The 18,796-nt window shown below is 39.8% G+C and overlaps 1 protein-coding gene across 3 annotated transcripts in view; it reads left to right on the forward strand.

Moving 5' to 3' along the window:
• Nucleotides 1-15,214, forward strand: part of EPG5 (ectopic P-granules 5 autophagy tethering factor) — a 67,721-nt gene extending 52,507 nt beyond the window's left edge. For 2 of the 3 annotated variants that reach the window (XM_072413509.1, XM_072413511.1), the window contains 7 exons: nucleotides 1,355-1,564; nucleotides 2,572-2,716; nucleotides 5,084-5,368; nucleotides 5,486-5,705; nucleotides 6,631-6,846; nucleotides 7,843-7,957; nucleotides 8,114-15,214. In XM_072413509.1, coding sequence (XP_072269610.1) covers nucleotides 1,355-1,564; nucleotides 2,572-2,716; nucleotides 5,084-5,368; nucleotides 5,486-5,705; nucleotides 6,631-6,846; nucleotides 7,843-7,957; nucleotides 8,114-8,296 — 1,374 coding nt within the window. In that variant the 3' untranslated portion in view covers nucleotides 8,297-15,214. The remainder of the gene's footprint in view (nucleotides 1-1,354; nucleotides 1,565-2,571; nucleotides 2,717-5,083; nucleotides 5,369-5,485; nucleotides 5,706-6,630; nucleotides 6,847-7,842; nucleotides 7,958-8,113) is intronic. The other variant, XM_072413510.1, reaches the window with a different exon arrangement.
• Nucleotides 15,215-18,796: the final 3,582 nt, after the last annotated feature.

Below are 18,796 nucleotides of genomic sequence, written 5' to 3' on the forward strand. Positions count from 1 at the left end.
TTTATCAGAATGATGGCAAGAAAAAAGTATGGAGAAGGCGTGGAACAGCTCATGATCCAAAGCATACCACATGATCTGTAAAACATGGCAGAGTCAGTGTGATGGCTTGGGCGTGCATGGCTGCCATGGCACTGGGACACTAGTGTTTATCCATGATGTGACACAGGACAGAAGCAGCCGAATGAATTCTGAGGTGTTCAGAGACATACTGTCTGCTCAAATCCAGCTAAATGCAGTCACATTGGAAGGCGTTTCATAATACAGATGGACAATGACCCAAAACAGCCAAAGCAACCCAGGAATTTTTTAAAGCAAAGAAGTGGAATATTATTGAATGGCCAAGTCAGTCACTTGATCTGAACCCAATTGAGCATGCATTTGACTTGTTGAAGACTAAACTTCGGACAGAAAGGTCCACAAGTAAACAGCAACTGAAAGCCGCTGCAGTAAAGGCCTGGCAGAGCATTAAAAAGGAGGAAACCCAGGATCTGGTGATGTCCATGAGTTCAAGACTACAGACTGTCATTTCCAGCAAAGGCTTTTCAACCAAGTATTAGAAATGAACATTTTATTTTCAGCTTTTTAATTTGTCCAATTACTTTTGATTCCCTGAAATGAAGGGATTGTGTATAAAAAAGGCTTTAGTTTCTCTCATGTTTATGCAATCTTTTTTGTTCAACCCACTGAATTAAATCTGAAAATCTGCAGTTCAACTGCATCTGAGTTGTTTCATTTAAATTAATTGTGGTAATGTACAGAACCAAAATTAGAAAAAAGTTGTCTCTGTCCAAATTTTTATGGACCTAACTGTATGTATATTATTTCAGACCATGGTAGCTGGCCACATATTAGAGAAGCTTTGTACCTTTACAAATAAGCCTATTCTTGGATCAAGTGTGTACTGTCTGGAACAATCAAGCTAAGGTCATTGGTGTGTTGTTGGCTTTTTTGGATCTGTGAACACGAGTACCATGAAGAGGCTGCATGCCAGCATCTTGATTTCTAAACACTAGTGCCATGGTAGAGTTTTTTTTTTGAGCTGTCGAATCTACCTATATGAAGACATAGTAATTTGGATACTGGTTGGTAGTAATTGAAAGTTTGTGTAATAACAGGGCAGATAATATGCATTTAAGGTGCCCATGCCCATGACATTCTTGTTCTCCAATAGAACTGTGCTTGTGCATAGAGGCTGTTGTATTGTAAGTGTCACTGTCTATGGTTAATTTATATGTAAGAAGTGTTTCCCCAAATTCTCTAAATATTTAAATTACTTTTTTTATCTGCTGACATCCTCTGCTCCTAAATCCAATTTGCTTGTTGGTAAATTATTGCTGACTTTTTCTTTGGACAGGGGGCTCCACTGATCAATCTTTTAGGACAAGCTGGCACGTTATCATGGCATCTGGTGGATGCCGTCTCCTACCAGAATATTATGGGATATTTCAGTAGCCATTATCCACCGTCAGTGATTCTGAGCACCAACCTGGCTGATGAACTACTTCTTAAACTTCTGCGTGTCTCTGCAGGGCTCACCTCCTTCCCTGACTGCAGCATCTATTCTGTGAGTGCAAACAGCTGTGCACTGTTACTGATGCCTGCATTTATTTTGCATGTTTTATATGTTACATAATAGAGGCTTATAAGAGTCCTACTCATTGTGGTTTTTAATATAGAATGAGATATAAAGATTATGCTTATTACTCTTTACAATGTATAGGAGAAAAGACGTGTGAGGGTCCTGCTCATTTCAACTCACATCTAATTGGACACAGAAGGTATAGGGGTCCTGGTTATTACAGCTGACAGTCTATTAGTAAACAATAGGTAACGGGGACTCAATACAGCTTACTTCTCAAAAAAGGTATGAGGGTCCTTGTAATGGGGACTCAATACAGCTTACTTCTCAAAGAAGGTATGAGGGTCCTGTTTGTTACAGCTTACAGTCCAATCCTGAACAGGACATATGAGGGTCCTGCTTTTTACAGTTTACATCCAATAGAGAACAGGAGGAATGAGGGTTCCGCTCATTACAGCTTACAGCCTAATAATAAACAAGAGGTATAAGCTTTTGTTACACATTGCCCTGTATAGGGAAAATTAGCATGAGGGTCCTGTTTAATAAAGTTTACATCTAACAGAAAATAAGGGGTATTAAGTCTCTGCTTGTTACAATTTACATCTAATAAAGAACAAGATATATGAGGGTCCTGCTTATTAAAACTTATATGTAATAGTAAACAGGAGGTATGAGGGTCCTGTTTACATCTAATAGAGAATAAGAGGTATGAGATCTCTGCTTGTTACAATTTACATCTAATAAAAAACGAGGTATGAGGGTCCTGTTTAATAAAGTTTATATCTAACAGAAAATAAGGGGTATTAGGTCTCTCCTTGTTACAATTTACATCTAATAAAGAACAGGATATATGAGAGTCCTGTTTATTGCAACTTATATCTAATAGCGAACAGGAGGTATGAGGGTCCTTCTTGTAAAAGCTTACATTTAGGCTGACTGAACTGATCATTGTATTGGCGATTTAGTGTATTTTTGTTTTTACTCCCCTCTAGGATGTGACTCCCAAGTGCCGGATATACGTCCAGCAGATAGTCCAGTTTTTGGGCTCTTTGGAACAGAGCAGCAAAATCAGCATTTCAGCCCTAGAGCAAGAAATGTCCAAACTGTTGGATGACATTGCCATTTTTAGCCCACCAGGTGGGTACACTGCTTTTTTACTGGTCCTTAAAGAAAAACTCCACTTTCATTGCAGATTAATAAATAAGTTTATTCCTTATCACCTTTTAACTTAAAGTGGGCCTGAGCCAATAATAATGGGGTGGATCTTACCCTTTGCTGGGTTTTCTTTCATGTTTACTAGCCTTTTATATTGTTTATATTAAGAGGATCTGTACTGTGAAAGATGTGACACTAAAAAATGAAAGAGCAGATAACAAAGGGCTAGTCCACCGGTATTGCTTACTTACAATATATCCCCCCCATTACCAAATTTCCATACCTTGCTCTGTGCTGTGTCCCCATAGGGCGATGATCACCTTTGTAGAAAGAGCTTTCTCCTCATGTGTTGTATGAGAATCATATGTCCATAAATTTGAATATTATTCAACCATATCCATGCAAATATATATCCCACAAATGAAGGTTCATACACAAATATTAGCAAATCACTCTAATTAGAAACAAGTTAGAACCATAAAATACATAGATATAGATATATATTTAGGAACTCAATTCAACAAGTATTACAATTAAAAGAAAAGATGGCTGTTAGTGCCTAAACCCCTTCAACGACAATGCAGTATAAGAACCCAACAACTTGGACATATACATGACAAAATACAAATACATTCAGGAATATGGGATAGCTACCTGTTAGGATGTTATAGGGTATCCCATGTGCTGTCTTCTATCTTCCTATGTCCCTAACTACTTACTCCATTTTCTTACTTCACTTCCATTCCATGACATACCTCGCTTCGTTGCTTCCTCTGCTTAATTGCCATCTTCCCAGCTCCATTTTCTATATAGTTAATTCCCATTAGACTTTATTGGAGATTTTGGATTAGCTAATACCTATTGGTAGATGCATCCCCCTAGCTTGGAATTGGTTAATTTAACTTTCAGTAACTAATTGAAACCTAAAAAGCCAGCTTTGATGCAGAAATCCTTAGAACCAAGGTGTCTGGAGTTGTTGGCGAATCACAGCAAGGGGTCATACAACTTAGGCTATGTACATATGTGCAATAATTGTCGTTGGAAAAGATCTTTCACAATCCTTTCCAACAACAAAAGACTAAACGAGCGCTGTACATTCTGCTCTATGAAGAGGGAGGAGCGACGGAGTGGCATCCCGCTGCGCTCTGTCCCCTTCACTTTCATTACGATCGTTCAACGGTCGTGGATCCGCCAGGACGGATCGATGAACAACGAGCGCTGTACACACATCAGATTCTCGTCCGATATCAGCCCTGAGGTGAATATGGGACGAGAATCATCTGACATGTACGTGGCCTTAGATGTCATAAATCGGCTTCGGAGTTCTCACCCATTCAATCTATCCTATCATATATTCATCCCCAAGTGCTGGTATCATCCAGTTCTACATTTCCTTGATTAAAGGGGCCACAAGATTATTTATTATCCCTTCCAATGGTAATTAGATATTTCCTGGGAATCTTTAGTCCATTGGGGGGGTAGGGGAGGGGGTTTTGTGACAGATAAGGATTAAACAGATAACTATAAACAAACACCCAAACTGTCGTGCATTGTAATTATACATGAGAAGTTGGAATATAGCATATAATCTATACATCTAACAACTAGGGAATAAGGCTACGTACACACGTCAGATGATTCTTGTCCGATAATCGCGTGTATACAGCACTCGTCCAACGCCGTTCACGGATCCGCCCTGGCGGATCAAAAAACGATCGTAATACAAGTAAGGGGAGAGCTCGGAGCGGGGTCCATTCCGTCGGTCTCCCCCTTTCCCTCTTCATAGAGCAGAAAGGCGCTGTATGTACAGTCTTTCACTCCTATATTGTTGGAAAAGATCAGGAAAGATCCTTTACAACCACAATTATTGAACATGTGTATGTAGCCATGTATGTAAGTCATGTTCTGCAGTTGTCCTGTAACACGTTAGTACTGACTTCCTTATGGCTGGTGGGAAATAATCAGGACGCAGCAGGGGAGATAGAGAACTTAGATACACAGAATGAATGAAGTACATGCAGAGAGATCCTTTCACTGCAGGTTCACAGGTACTGCTTCCTCTCCAGTGAGGAGAACAGTGTAAAGGGCATTAGTCTCACTGTAAATCTGGTGAGACGGTAGTGCCTGTTCTCACACTGTAGATATGCAGCCCTGAGACTAAAAAACAGGAGAGCCTAGGCACAGGGAGTGCACTGATATTTCTTAGAATCCAAGATTTACTTTAGAGACATTTAACACTTCTTTATGCCCAGTAAAATAGCCAATCTTTACGTTTTGAATTTAGGTCCACTTTAAATGCTTTATTCAATCTTTACTGTCTTCTTTACTGAATATAACAACATTTTAAAGGCTATCTGCTCAAGGAGTCACATAGCCCTGGCTGTCTTCCAGATCTGGAGATGCAAAAGCGTCACATGGCAGTTAGCAGTCTTTTCATGGAGCTTCTGATGTTAATGAACAATGCCAGTGTGACCACAGCCGAGTCACTACGTGGGGCCCTGATCAATTGGATTGACACAAAAGTACAAGGCCTGATGGTTATGCCCCTGCTAACTGCGGCTTGTCAGAGCCTGGCTTCCATCAAACACATGGCAGAGGCCACTGAAGCCTGTATCCTCTCCTACTTCAAAGATGGTAAGCACCTTTCCTAAGTTTTTCCTAATTTCCAGGTGCTGTACCTGATTTAAAATACATATATGGTGATGTTGATCAACAGTTACATGCAGACTTTCCAATTTTTCTTTGTTTTAGACACTCTTCACAACCAGAACCCAGGCTGGGGTCCAATATTGGCATCCCTGCAAGTGCCAGAGCTCACCACCGAGGAATTTTTGCAGGAATGCCTGACTCTTGGTAGTTACCTGACTCTTCATGTCTACGTCCTTCAGTGTTTAAACAGAGAACAGACCCTAACTAACGAGCTGAGGGTGCTGGTGAGAATCTCAAAGTGGCTGGAGCAAGTACAGCCAAGGTAGGAGCTTGTTTATATTTATACATGTGTATATTGTATTGACACCTCATAATAGTTTTTTTTCCTTCTAGTATATCATTATGGTCAAGTTCATACATTTGTTATACCATATAATAAAAGTGTCACATCCCAACTAAAATTACAACCAAAAACCAAAAAAAACATAAGGGACTTTTTACTGTACATAGCTCTAAATAGGCATAGCTTTCTCTCTTCTCTATAGTGAACACTAACTTTACTGCCCTATGGAACTTTAGGGATCTGCGCAGCTAGGGCAGCTTTACTGGCAATAGCCAAGTGACACAGACACATCAGTAATGTCTGCAGGACTGTAGTCTAGCTCCATCCAAATTTTGCTGAAGGGTGGAACAGGAGAATCACATGACATCAAAAAAGAACACTACATATCAGTATTTACAGTTATGCGAACACCCCAAAATAAAATACATTATTTGCAGTGTTCAACCCAAAGCTGGGTAATGGGAAGCTGTAAGTGGGTGGCAGCCCCCTGTACTGTAACTCAACTCTTCAGTACCCACCCAAAAACAGCCAGGTGGTTACTGAAAAGTGCCCGGTGGTGCGCCCAGCTAAAAAGGGCCGGTGAGAACACTGATTGATTTGCATAACGTTTAGCTTTTCAAATGGGTTTACGTACTTTTTATTAAATGTATGTGAAGGCTTTTTTTCCAGTAGCTTATCCCTTGCACCATACAATGTCCTGTGCTACTTTGAAATATTCTGCAAGACTAAAACATGTCCGGCTCTACATAGTGAGCTGCTGGAACTACAAACAATATAATATCTAACAAAAGGATTTGAATGCAATGCAAAGGAATAGGGTTCAGCTTAATGCTATGCAAGCAGTACACACGTTTAGTACACCATTATTCTTTTCGGCCTAATTCTGCTCTTTCTATTCCTGCAGCTCTGCCAATGAGGAGCCCAAACTTTTCCTTTGGTTCCACAAAACTCTCCAGCTATCTCTAATCCAGGTGGAACAAAATGACAGCACAGTGACTGATACAGTGGTACGAATATTATTGTCCTTTCAGACCAAACTGTGCTTCCTGGGAGAGGAGAGGATGACGTCTGGGATACTGGGGGCCATTGGCCTTGGGAGGAAATCACCACTGTCTGCAAGGTACAGGTCATGGTTAGAAAAAAAAATGCTTTTTGTACACCCTAATCACATTATAGGACTGCTATAAATCACTTGGTGTCTGGTTAACTAGATTACACTGATTCCTTTTCTTCAGATCACAGATTTAAATATAAAAAAAGTAAATAGTAAAAAAATGAAATATGTTTTTTTAGAGTGTTGCATGTAATCCTGGGAAAAATATGAAAAGTATTTACCGGTAATATATAAAAGTCCCATTGCTGACTCAACCATACCTAAACTTAATTATTTTTTATCCAGGGACATCCTTGTCCCCTTCGTGTTTATGTGTCCAGTATTATTTATTTGACCATATGACCTTTGCTGAAAATGATGGATTTACTGTTTGATTGGCAGGCTCTGCATGAATCTCTCAATACATTACACCAGAGACAGATTCCCAGACAGTTGAGGTTTTGTAAAATACTACTATTTGCGTATACAGTTTGCATCTAGAAAGGACCTGTGCAGGTGTAATAATGCATTAAAGAGTACCTGTGCTGTGGAAGCTATGCCCAGAAAACTCTGGGCAACAATCTTGCCTGTGGTCTTCTTGCAGGTGATCTTTTCCCTATTACTTACTTATCATGACTTGTTCTTCACTATGTCTGAGTGGATGTGGCCTACTACTAATTCAAGATTTTTTAAGGTATTACTTAGGCACAATAATAATAAATTATCCCCAAAGTATATCTTAAATTCTGAGATCAGGTCCACTTTAAGGATTGGCCCATCAGTGAGACACGGTGCTGATTTAATGCAGCCACAGTGTTCTCCCAAGCGCCCTTTTTGGCTGGGTGAACCACACCCGGCACTTTTCAGTAACTACCTGGCAGTTTTTCGGTGGTTACTAAAGAGTTGGGTTATAATACAGGGGCTGCCACCCACCTACAATTTCTTCTAACCCAGCTGGGTTCAACACTGAGCCATGTTGGCCAATGTCTCTGTTCTTTGGCTCATGTGTCTTGTTTGTTTCAGATTCCGGATTATCGCTCGTAGCTTGGCCGCCTTTATTTTGGCACAGATTCCTTCCGAAAACCAAGTGCGCCTTAAGGCAGGATCTGGACTTCAAGTGTCACCAAAAGCTCAGCAGGTAAATGATCCAAATTAGGAGAAAATTGTGAATAGTGTACATGGAATCATTCACATCAGCCCCCCTTGATACAATGCTGTCTGTCTGCTCTGCTATGCTATATACACTAAAGCCAATGTCTTATCATTTTGCACATTTTTTTAAAATTTTTTTCAGGCTTTAAGTGCAGTGGAGTCTCTAACCTCAAGTAAGCAGTATGCAGAGTACCAGGACCAGATCTCCCAGGCTGTGCAGTTCATCCGGTACCCAGGACACTGCCTTCAGGATGGCAACACACTGCTAGCTCTGCTCATCAACTCTTTGTACCCGGAAGTGCATTATCTGAATATAATAAGATAAACTGCCAATCTCCCACCTACGGGAGCTTTTATACGCTTTTCAGTTTTTGTAGCTATTTATAGCTATTTATATCATGCATTTCATGTTTTTTACTACATCCTGTAAAGGTGTGCTCACATGTAAAAGACGTTAGAAGCGAATGCAGATGTAGTAATTAATTCTTAAAGGGGTGGTACAGGAAGAACATTAAATGCTTTTAATAGAAAGGTAAGAGTCAATATTGTAAGTCCTGCTGTGTATGTAGTGTGTTTAGTCCTTGTTTACATACCTCTTCATTGTTGTTGATCATTTTCTATTAACCATTAATGATGCAAAATAACCCCTGGGCAGAGTCTGCACATCAGAGACTGCAGCCTATTGAGGGCGTGAGTTGCACAAGATCAGCCAATTATATTGTAAGAGAGAACAGGAAACCCTTACCTCTCTTCAATTTGTGTTTGGCATTATACAGAGTGGATAAGTATAACACAGAACAAGTAGGAAAAGTTTTATGTTGCTGTCCATTCACCCTTTGCCTTTTAACGCTCAGTATGAGATGAAATGTCGGCTGTCAAGTAGCCATGGCACAACTGTAAAAAAAAACAAAACAAAAACAGGATTTAAAAATAATTGCACTATAAGAATGGTAGAACCAGAGAATGACTATTGCTGTTTCTACCAGATTTGCTGTAATCTTGTTTTTACAAGTAAGAGTTTTCCCATGCAGGAGTCAAAAGTTGGCCATGGACTGTAGGTAAATCCACACACCAGAAACGCATTAGCTTTTGTTTGCTCGTCCGCTGCCTGGTTTGACAAATTGGAGCGAGAACCCATTTTGGATGTGCTGGCAGTCAGTGGGGAGGTAACCCTATAATTTTGCTGCTGCTCCTTTGTTGTCCAGTCAGAAATCTGGGGGGAAGTGTGAGCAAAGTTGTGAGCTTCTCCTGAAAGGCAGACACTTGACTACAGCAATGAAATCTTGCTACTGAAGTCTAGGAGAATAGTATTTGGTGAGGTCATTAAACCAAAACTGATATACCTGTATTAAATATTGCTTAGGTTCTCCTCTGGAGCTAACATTAGGTGCCCAATAATGGCTTTAGAAAGATAGAAGTTTTGGACTAATAATTAGACCTGACTTGCACTTGGAAAAACTGAAGCTAAAATTATCCAATGTGATTTTTATTTAAATTAGTCCTAGTTAGAACGAGCAGACACCCAAGGCCCCACTTTTAGGAGAGCGGTAAGGGACCTGGAAACCTACCCATATGTCTCCTTATTTGACTGACGGCTCCATGCTAGATTATTTCCTAGTGATAATAAGATCCGTCCTGTAATTTGTAATTTATAGGACACTGCACTTATACCTAACTCTAGCTTGCACTTTACACAGTGTATTTGCTTCAGTTTATGTAAAATATAGCAGGAGACAACTTTCGGTTGCCTGACTAGCAGAAAATGCTTTTTGGTTAATTTATCCTCTTCTGTTCCAATTCCTCACCCAGCACAGCACATTCAAAACCAGTCATGTCCTCCTCTTCCAAGATCCTGCCAGCTGTAGACTTTTCCATTTTTAGGCTTTACCTGTGTAGAAAGTAGCAGCAGCAGTATGGTACTGAGAACAAGGAAGCCCTGTGCCCACTGTACCTATTTGATTAATGTCTTCAGTACCTGAGGCGATAGATCTTGTGTTGCATTCAAGAAGCACATGTAGTCACTAAAAACCACAGACATGAACATGTTTGGGTTTAGCTAAGCCCTCCTATTCCAGTGTGGTGCAGAAAATTGATTTATTACCTAATTTAATGACATGCTTGTTCTTAGTGCTGCACGTGCTGCTTTCCATACTGTTCTGTCAATCCTTGCAAATCGCAGATATACTTAGGCTATAGGCTTGGACCTATAGATTTACAAGGGTCATTGTTATCCCTGGATTTATTGCAAGAGCCAATATGTTTTAAAAGCACATTTATTTTTGTTAGAATAATTCTTTTAGTGCCAGTGGATGAGCTGGTACATATCTGTGCTCAAAGATTACAGGCATTTTTTTTATGGAAGGGATAGCCATATGCAGGTCCTTTGTGGCCAGTGATTCAATATGAATCATCACCCCTTAAAATGATATGCTGGTAATCCTTTCAGTGCAGTGTTGCCATCTGGTAAAACTTCTATACTAACCTAAAGACTAAAGTAGACAACACTGAACAATTACAGAGTTTTACTGGACACCTAGCACCATACGTGCTGCTTGTTGTCACCCTTATCGTATCATACTTAACTGTAGTTGTTCTTTAAATATTCGTTCAATAAAGCTATTTATTTCAGGTTACTGTAAATGACTGATGCTAAATAAATGTGATGTCTAAAAGGCCTTTGAAATGATGCCAAGATTTAGAAGATGATTGTTGCACCCTTAGACTTGGGCCTCCTTGACCCTTGTAGATTTCCCGGGTTGACCAATCATATAGTAATACCCATCTTCCAATGTGGATGGACACAAAGCTATATTGTCTTTAGAAATCAGTCATGCCAATCACTGTCTTATGCCTGCGGCGGCCTTCAGAATTTCATTGTATTTATAGAATCCTAAACTAACTTTAAAATAGTCAGATCAGTGTCTATAACAGAGAGATAAATTCTATATAAAAACTATCAATATATGATTTTTTTTTAAATAAATCACGGAAAATCTGTGTTTTATAAATGACAGAAGTCTATATATTAACGTAGCTTAGTTGAATAGAAGCAGTGGCCCCAGGTGTCTATAGATCATTCTTCGGGGGCCTCCATATTTGCCATCATTGGTGACCCCCCAGAATGTGCACATTCCATTTCTAGCAAACTGGGAAACCAAAAAAATGTACCATGGGACTCCATTGTATGTCACAACCTTCCAACTTAGCACCTAGGCTCATGATATAACTCTCAGGGACTGCTGCCATACAGGAAATATGCGTTCTTTATGTCAGAATTAGGCCGGTTGTTCTGGATGCTGTATGGGCTGTCGTAGACTAGAAACTTACCATTTTGTGAGTTGTGCTGTATTCTGTGTCATTATAACATACCTATTTCTATATGGAATCTGTGACAACCTGTACATTTCTAAAGGTACCTATGGGGCCTGGTTTAATAAAGCTCTCCAAGACTGGAGAAGACAGACTATCATAGGAGAACCTTCACCCAGCACTAAAAGCATGGGCAGCCACATGGCTCCTTGCTTTCCGAGGGGGTAACAGCTGACAGGACTCCTTTAAATCAAAACTTGATATAGAATTACAGATAAGCTACCCAATTTCTGTCTCCTCGTCCCCTTTTAGCTGGGCGCACCACCCAGCACTTTTCAGTAACAACTGGGCTGTTTTTGGGTGGTTACTGAACAGTTGGGTAAGTATCTTACCAAAGACGAAACCCCTAAAGCAGGGACTGCCTGCTGTCTGACTTCAGGATTTGTGGAGGATTCTGGGAAAAGTTACTGGGAGTTCTGTGATGTTTAGTTTATGGAATATGGTTGCAAGGAAGCATAGACAGTTTGTGTAGCAATTGTATATCATTTTTAAGTCAAACAAGTCAAACAATTACCTATTTTATTTCTATGACCATAAAGACTTGAAATTGAGGAGCCATCAGGTGTTTGTGTAACTGTTTGAAAGTATATTTCTTCTTAGGTGTTTTAAATGTCTGTGATTGAATTTACCATTCAGCCATTGTTTTTAGGGCAGTTTGGCTGCCATTGCTGAATTCTCCTTTTGAAAATACTACATCCATGACTGCTTTGTTATTCTAACAATGTCATCACTTTATGTTCTTTAGACCTGGAACTAGTATGCAGATTGAGTGCTACCCAAAGGGTAACCGTGTCCCCTGAATACTAAGGAAAGTTTCAATCTCAAAAAATATAATGAAAAATTTTCCTACAAAACCTTTTTGCTATAAATAATGTTTCTATCATTCAGTAAGTTTATGTAGACCATCATTGAGATATGAATACATTGTTTATGGTTTGTTCTCTATTGAAATACCTTAAAACATTTTTAGGTTCCCAACACATTTCTTGGACCAATGACCAAATCTTCAGAATAACCAGGAATGAGTGGTATAAATCTCAAAGTTGGTTACAGTCCTCAGTTGTGTGGGGTACAGACATCCCTACATCACATCTCCTTTAGCAAGGAGGTTGTAGCAAGGAGAAAGAATCCATCCATGGTCTGGAGTTGGATGTCTCCATGTCTCCCCTGGGGACCAACGGCTACCATCAATGTGGGGAGAGGGAGAACTCCAGTACTGGGCTGTGATAGAAAGAGCTTGACCTTTGCAATGCTGGAATGTCTTTACTTAGCATGAGGTTTAGAAATTGCTTATTGCTCAGAAAGTTTGGCCCAGAAATTTCTAATGGCCCAGGAAGTTTACCTAGTATGGGGCCTAGACATTTCCAATGGCCCAGGAAGTTTACCTATTATGGAGTCCAGAAATGTCCAATGGCTCGTGAAGTTTACCTAGGATGAGGCCTAGGCATTTCTGATGGCTTGGGAAGTTTACCTAGTATGGGGCCTAGACCTTGACTGATGGCCCAGGAAGTATAACTAGTATGGGGCCCAGAAAGTTCTGATAGCCCAGAAAGGGTACTTTGTATGGGGTCCAGACATTTCTGATGGCCCATTAAGTTTACCTAGTATGGGGCCCAGACATTTCTGATGGCCCAGGAACTTTACCTAGTATGGGGCCCATACATTTCTGATGGTGGCCCAGTGGATAGCATGGGGGGTACATCTTTCCCATACTCATTTGCTGGTGCTGTTAATATTATTATTTGCTCTTTAATATAAGCCACATATTGACATTTTATATGTCTTTTTGTAATATTTTGAGCTTTTTATCTTTGTAGACCTTTTAACAAAATACTTATGATATGGCTAGTCCAGTCAGTGTCAGATAGTCAGGTACCTAGCATTTTCAGAAGGAGAACAATGGCAGCCTATAACTACAAGGCCGTAAAGTGGTATTGCCCAACCACCGTTGGTAAAATGAAAACTATATGTGATGATATGGGGCTAGATGTTATTCTGGGGTCCCAAGCCACAGTCTGTACACCCCTGCTATAGCGCAAGGATGGAAAACTTTTATCAAGGTGGGAACTCTAAATTCACAAGCGGTATCCGTGCCTGTGCCGTCATTACACGGAGGATGTAGATACGGGTGCATTATCGGAGGTGTGCCTACTTTTTATGCATCTTCATTTCAACCGCTCTTTTCTTTTTTTATTGTTGTGTGCACTTTTTCTTTCCGAGTGATGTATCAGATGTCTTATAATCCTTACACGGTGTATTATATGTAATTACAGTATATATTAATTTTATACATTTTGCATCTCATGACATTTGTGCAGATCTGTGTTATAATATTAGTTGTGATTGTATATTTAATGTATAAACTGATAAGCGATATAAACTTTGTGCTCAATTTTTTTTTCTGTATGAATAAGATGTGTGCAATATTTCAATTGTTATGTTTCGATGAGACAGGCATTTGTGAGAGCACTGGGCATTGGTAAAGGATCTTTACTAAGTTTTGTTACGGCTCTAAAGATAAATTATTCCCCCAGCCGAATTCTCTGAAATTCGCTGGTGGCGCACTCTATGGATGTATAGGTTTCCCAATAACTCCTCCTAATGACTCCTTCTGCCACCTAGTGGCCAGCTGTCAAATATTCACAGTCACAATAGGCAATGAATAGGAAAGAAATTAATTTATGAGCGAACAGGAGAAGAAATAATTTATAAACAGAGCCCTTAGAGTTCTTTAAAAACTGCAGGTACAGTGCTAAATATGGAGGTTAATAAAAGTGCAGGCTGTAGCTTTGAATGCGGAAGAAACCCCACTTTATTCACTTGTTTCTGTTTCAGCATCTCCTTCTTTGCGATCTTCGCCCATCTGGGTGGGCTGGGCTGGCATGACATAACTCCCGTGCGGATGTGCAGGACTGCATTCATGCGCACAGCACGTGCAAGGGATGTAGGTTTGCCAGGTATCCTGCACATACGCATCTCAGCTCTTTCACCAGAAACCCAGAGCAATCCAGCATGTAGGAAAGATTATTATTGCAGATGGGACTTAGCCTGTCCTTTTCTGCAATAATGACCATGTATTTGTTTCGCTTTTAGAGGTCTTTGACACCCTCTTTGTTCAAAGCTACAGACTAGCATTTTTTAACTGAATTACCAAATGCCCATGTGTCTAGGACTTAACAAAAAGCTTTTTTTTTATTGTTCAAGAGCAATCTGTGAAATGGTGGGGTGGGTCAGTTTGCATTTCTGGAAAAAAAATATTTAACACCTGCTGGCAGCCAGGGATACCTGCAGATATCTTTTAAAATCACACTTCTGTTATGTTTGGTGAACCTGGTGGGCTGAATTACCCACTGGCTGGGTGTAAAAGATTCTAGCTGCACGGTCTCCCCCATGTTGTTGTTCTACATCTCCCACCCCTTCCAAATAGGAACAATCACATCCTATTACCAGCGCCATAATGTTAGGTAACAGGGTAAGTGAGACTTCCTCATGGGCGGAGCTGGGAACTTAGGAGAGATTATGCCACTCAAGACCCCTGACCTCAATGTGCCAGCATCTACCCTAAACTGAATATCGCTTTTTTGGGTAGACTAATTGTTAACGACTGTGAATAGCAGTTCTAAGTTTTATTTTTGTGATTTTATAAGGGTCTCTGTCACCTAACATCAGTGCCTCAGCAATTGCACTGCATAGGCTGCATTCTCATGAACTTTGGTTCATTGCACAAAATAAAGGCCTCTATGACTTGCTTAGGTGACAGGGGCCCTTTTTAGTCCTATAATGGTGAAGATTCCTTAAGCTGCTCGGTTGTGTCTGGTAGCCATTGTTGTATATTGTGCAATAGAAAACATAAATAAAAAAATACAAATCTAAAGCATGAGCATGTTTTATTGAACCCAAAGCAAGAAGACTGTAATGAGGGGGTAGGAGGCAGAGACCTACCGCTGCAGTGACTATGCCTTTTGTCTACAGATTTGGTCTTATTTGCTTTCCTGTTGTGCCTACAAGATGGTAAGTGAAGGAAAAGATTGGAGAGCTTTTAACATTACAATCTTAATTGAAAAAGTTTACTAATTTTGTATACCACCACTAGAGGGTGCAGTTCAAAAGTAAAACTAAAATAAGAAATAATTGTTATTACACAGTAATTTTATAGCGCAAACTTGTTACGCAGCGCTGTACAAAGTCCATAGTCATGTCACTAGCTGTCCCTCAAAGGGGCTCGCAATCCAATGTCCCTACCATAGTCATATGTCTTTAATACAGTCTAGGGGCAATTTTGGTGGGAAGCCAATTAACCTAACTGCATGTTTGGAATGTGGGAGAAAACCCACACAAACACGGGGTGAACCTGCAAACTCCATGCAGATAATGTCCTGGCCGAGATTCAGACTTGAGACCTTGCGCTACAAAGGCCAGAGTGCTAACCACTGAGCCATCATGCTGCCCACGAAATGTTACATGTAACATTTCATTAATATATATATATATATAAATATTAAATTATATTATATTTTTTTTCAAAATGATTTTTCTGTAAGTTCAAAACCAGACCATTTCCAAGAACAAGCCTGCACATAAGTTGTGAGTTCACACATGCAGGGGAAGCCAGGATCGCTTATTATCCTGACAACCAAAGCTGACGCTGCGCATGCACATCTCTGCTTTTTCGCCTGGGACCCAGAAAGATTATTGCAGCAGAGACATTACATTGCCTGTCGCTTTCTGCAATAATGACCTGCTTGATCATGTATTAGTTCCTCTTTACGAAACTTTTAGTGGCATTGTTTAAAGCTACAGACTAGCATTTGCATTAGCCATTACCATCTTAATTGAAATAGTTGAATTATATTGTAAATCACCACTAGAAGCCCCTGTTTAAATAAAAGTTAATGAAATGCAAAACTAAAATATAGAATTTCATGGAACATTCTAATAATTATTAAATAGTATTAATTCAAAATGATCAATTGGGAAATCCAAAGCTTGACCATTTCCATGGACAAGAGTGCACATCAGTTGTGAGTTTGCTGGTTTAAATCAGGAGCAGTTTGTAGCTATGTATAATTATAAATCAGGCCAAAAAGAAATGGCGATTCACTGATCAGCGTCTTTAGATCATCCTCAGGTGGATCTGTTTGTGTTGTTCTCGTAGTTTGATTCTTGTGCCCTCCTAAAACAGAGATAGACATGAAATGGTTTATATTCGGGTGCTCTTGGTTGTAATAACAAAGCCCCAGTATAAATCAGTCTCTGCTACAGCTTTTCATGTTGTCACTTGGTACAAAGTTACAATGCTACAGTATAATCATGGTGGGGGAGAGGAGGGACATTATTGAGTTGTGGTTTACCGCAGACTCAACCAGGCTCCCATTTACTCCCATTCCACTGAATTGGTGGGGAACCATTTTGTGCATGGATTTGCATGCAGTTGCAGTGGGTTCCTGATGGAACAAGTCACTATTACCTGTGCAGTTGCTTCTTCTCCTTTAAGGGAAGAACTACACTTCAGCCACACTCAACCATATAAGGAAACAGTTGTTAAACAAGGTTGACAACATAAAAACACAAATTATTGATAAAAAATATTCTAGACAAAAACCTATTTAAAATAGTACTGTGCACATCTTTAATTGGTTCAGTGTACAAAAAGACATTACATTAATATAAAAACAGAACATACATACTTTGAAAGTCTCAATTTCTTACATATTTCCCAAAACAGACTCAACGCGCTTCACAGACCAATCAGTCCACGTCTTCAGGAGCGTATTTGATAGGGTATATCAGATCTAAATCTCAAGCAATTGATACATGTAAAACTTTGCTGTTAAAATAATAAACCCATGCAAGTTTCTCACATATCTAGGAGTAACGGGTGCATCAGATGGCGTAGAACCGGAGGGGACTAAGGTCAAAACACCATGGAAGCTTATTAGTCAATGCATCACTGGATAAGTAAACTTTCGGTTGTAGAGCTTACTACACCTTTCTTCAAAGTGGATCCGGTTTGCTAACCATCATACCAATTTCAAGCACAGATTAGCTTCAAAGGTGTAAATTGGCATCGCCCTATTCTGCTCCTGAAAAAGCGGCCTAATTGGTGTGCAAAATGCGTTGAGACTGTTTTGGGAAATATGTGAGAAATTCAGACTTTCAAAAGATTCATGCTCTTTTTGTAAATAAACCCAAATAAAGATATGCATTGTAGTATTTTAAATGTCTTTTTCTAGAATATTGTTTGTTAATTTGATACCTTAACTGTCCGTATAATTTATTTTTTTTGTTTTTTCTATGTGATGGAATTTATGGGATGTGGCATTTATAAGTGTCTATTTTTGATATGCAGGAACTAGTTTGCTTGACAACATTGTAGTTGGAGAGGCAGCTGAAAGCAGCCAGCAGCTGTAGAAATCTTCAAGACTGAAAGGAGCCCGGTGTTCCCATTGGAAAGCATAGTGAGTCCTCAACCTTGTGTGACCTCCATGTTTAAGGGTGAGCAGAGGGGAAGTAAGCATTTGCACCTGCCCAGCCCACGTAGGCAAGGAACAGGTCCACTTTAAGGTTGCAGAGGTGTGCTTCACCCCATAATTAACCCTGGTAAGGGGAGCTGGACTGCAGTAATGTCTGCAGAACATCAGCCCAGGGCATCAGGTAGCCACCTCCCCCACAAATTCCCCTTCAGTAACCTAAAGTGGAAAAATTAAAACTTTAATGCAGAAAGAACTATTTGCATAGTTTACAGAAAGAAAAAGAGCAATGACGTTATCAGTCTGCTAATACCTTACTGTCCAATCAGCAGGCTGGGTTGCCAAGCTGTATTAGGGTGCAGGAGGGAAAAGCCTTGCTGCACTGACAGATAAAAGTGTAAAATTCACACATCTAGCTAAACAGAAGCACAAATGTTTAACATAAATGATAAGAAAACGAATACATTTCAACAACGTATTCCACAGTTTTCTTTGAATTCACCTTTAGCTTATCTCATTTCTACATCATTGATTCAGCATGAATAGCTGATACTTACTGAAAAGTGTCGGCTATTGATTTCGTTGTTCCTGTATGACAAAGAAAGAAATAGAAATTTATATAAAAAGTAGTTACATGCGCACACAGAACATTTCTTCGGCATTCATTTACAAAGCCCCAAGTACTGAAGTGTTATAATGATATTTTCTATTCTCCACCCGCAATGCTTTTGTGTGTTGATGAGTCAAAGAGACCAAATGGAATAGAGTTGGCCAATGCTGGCCGGGAGACGTTAACAGTTTGACACGATTTCCTGTTCAGTTATGTAAAAGTAAAAGCAATTATATTCGTGCAATATTTTCCATTACCGTACTCATTCCCACCCATAATACCTCTTTCTGTCACTAGATCCTGCAAGCCTTTCAAGTTGAATGACGACCAATGTCATGCAATTCACTTCCTTTGAGCACAGGCTGTCTTGGAGGTC

This window comes from Pyxicephalus adspersus, chromosome 6 (assembly GCF_032062135.1).
Source record: "Pyxicephalus adspersus chromosome 6, UCB_Pads_2.0, whole genome shotgun sequence".
In the NCBI taxonomy this organism is placed as follows: Eukaryota; Metazoa; Chordata; class Amphibia; order Anura; family Pyxicephalidae; genus Pyxicephalus; species Pyxicephalus adspersus.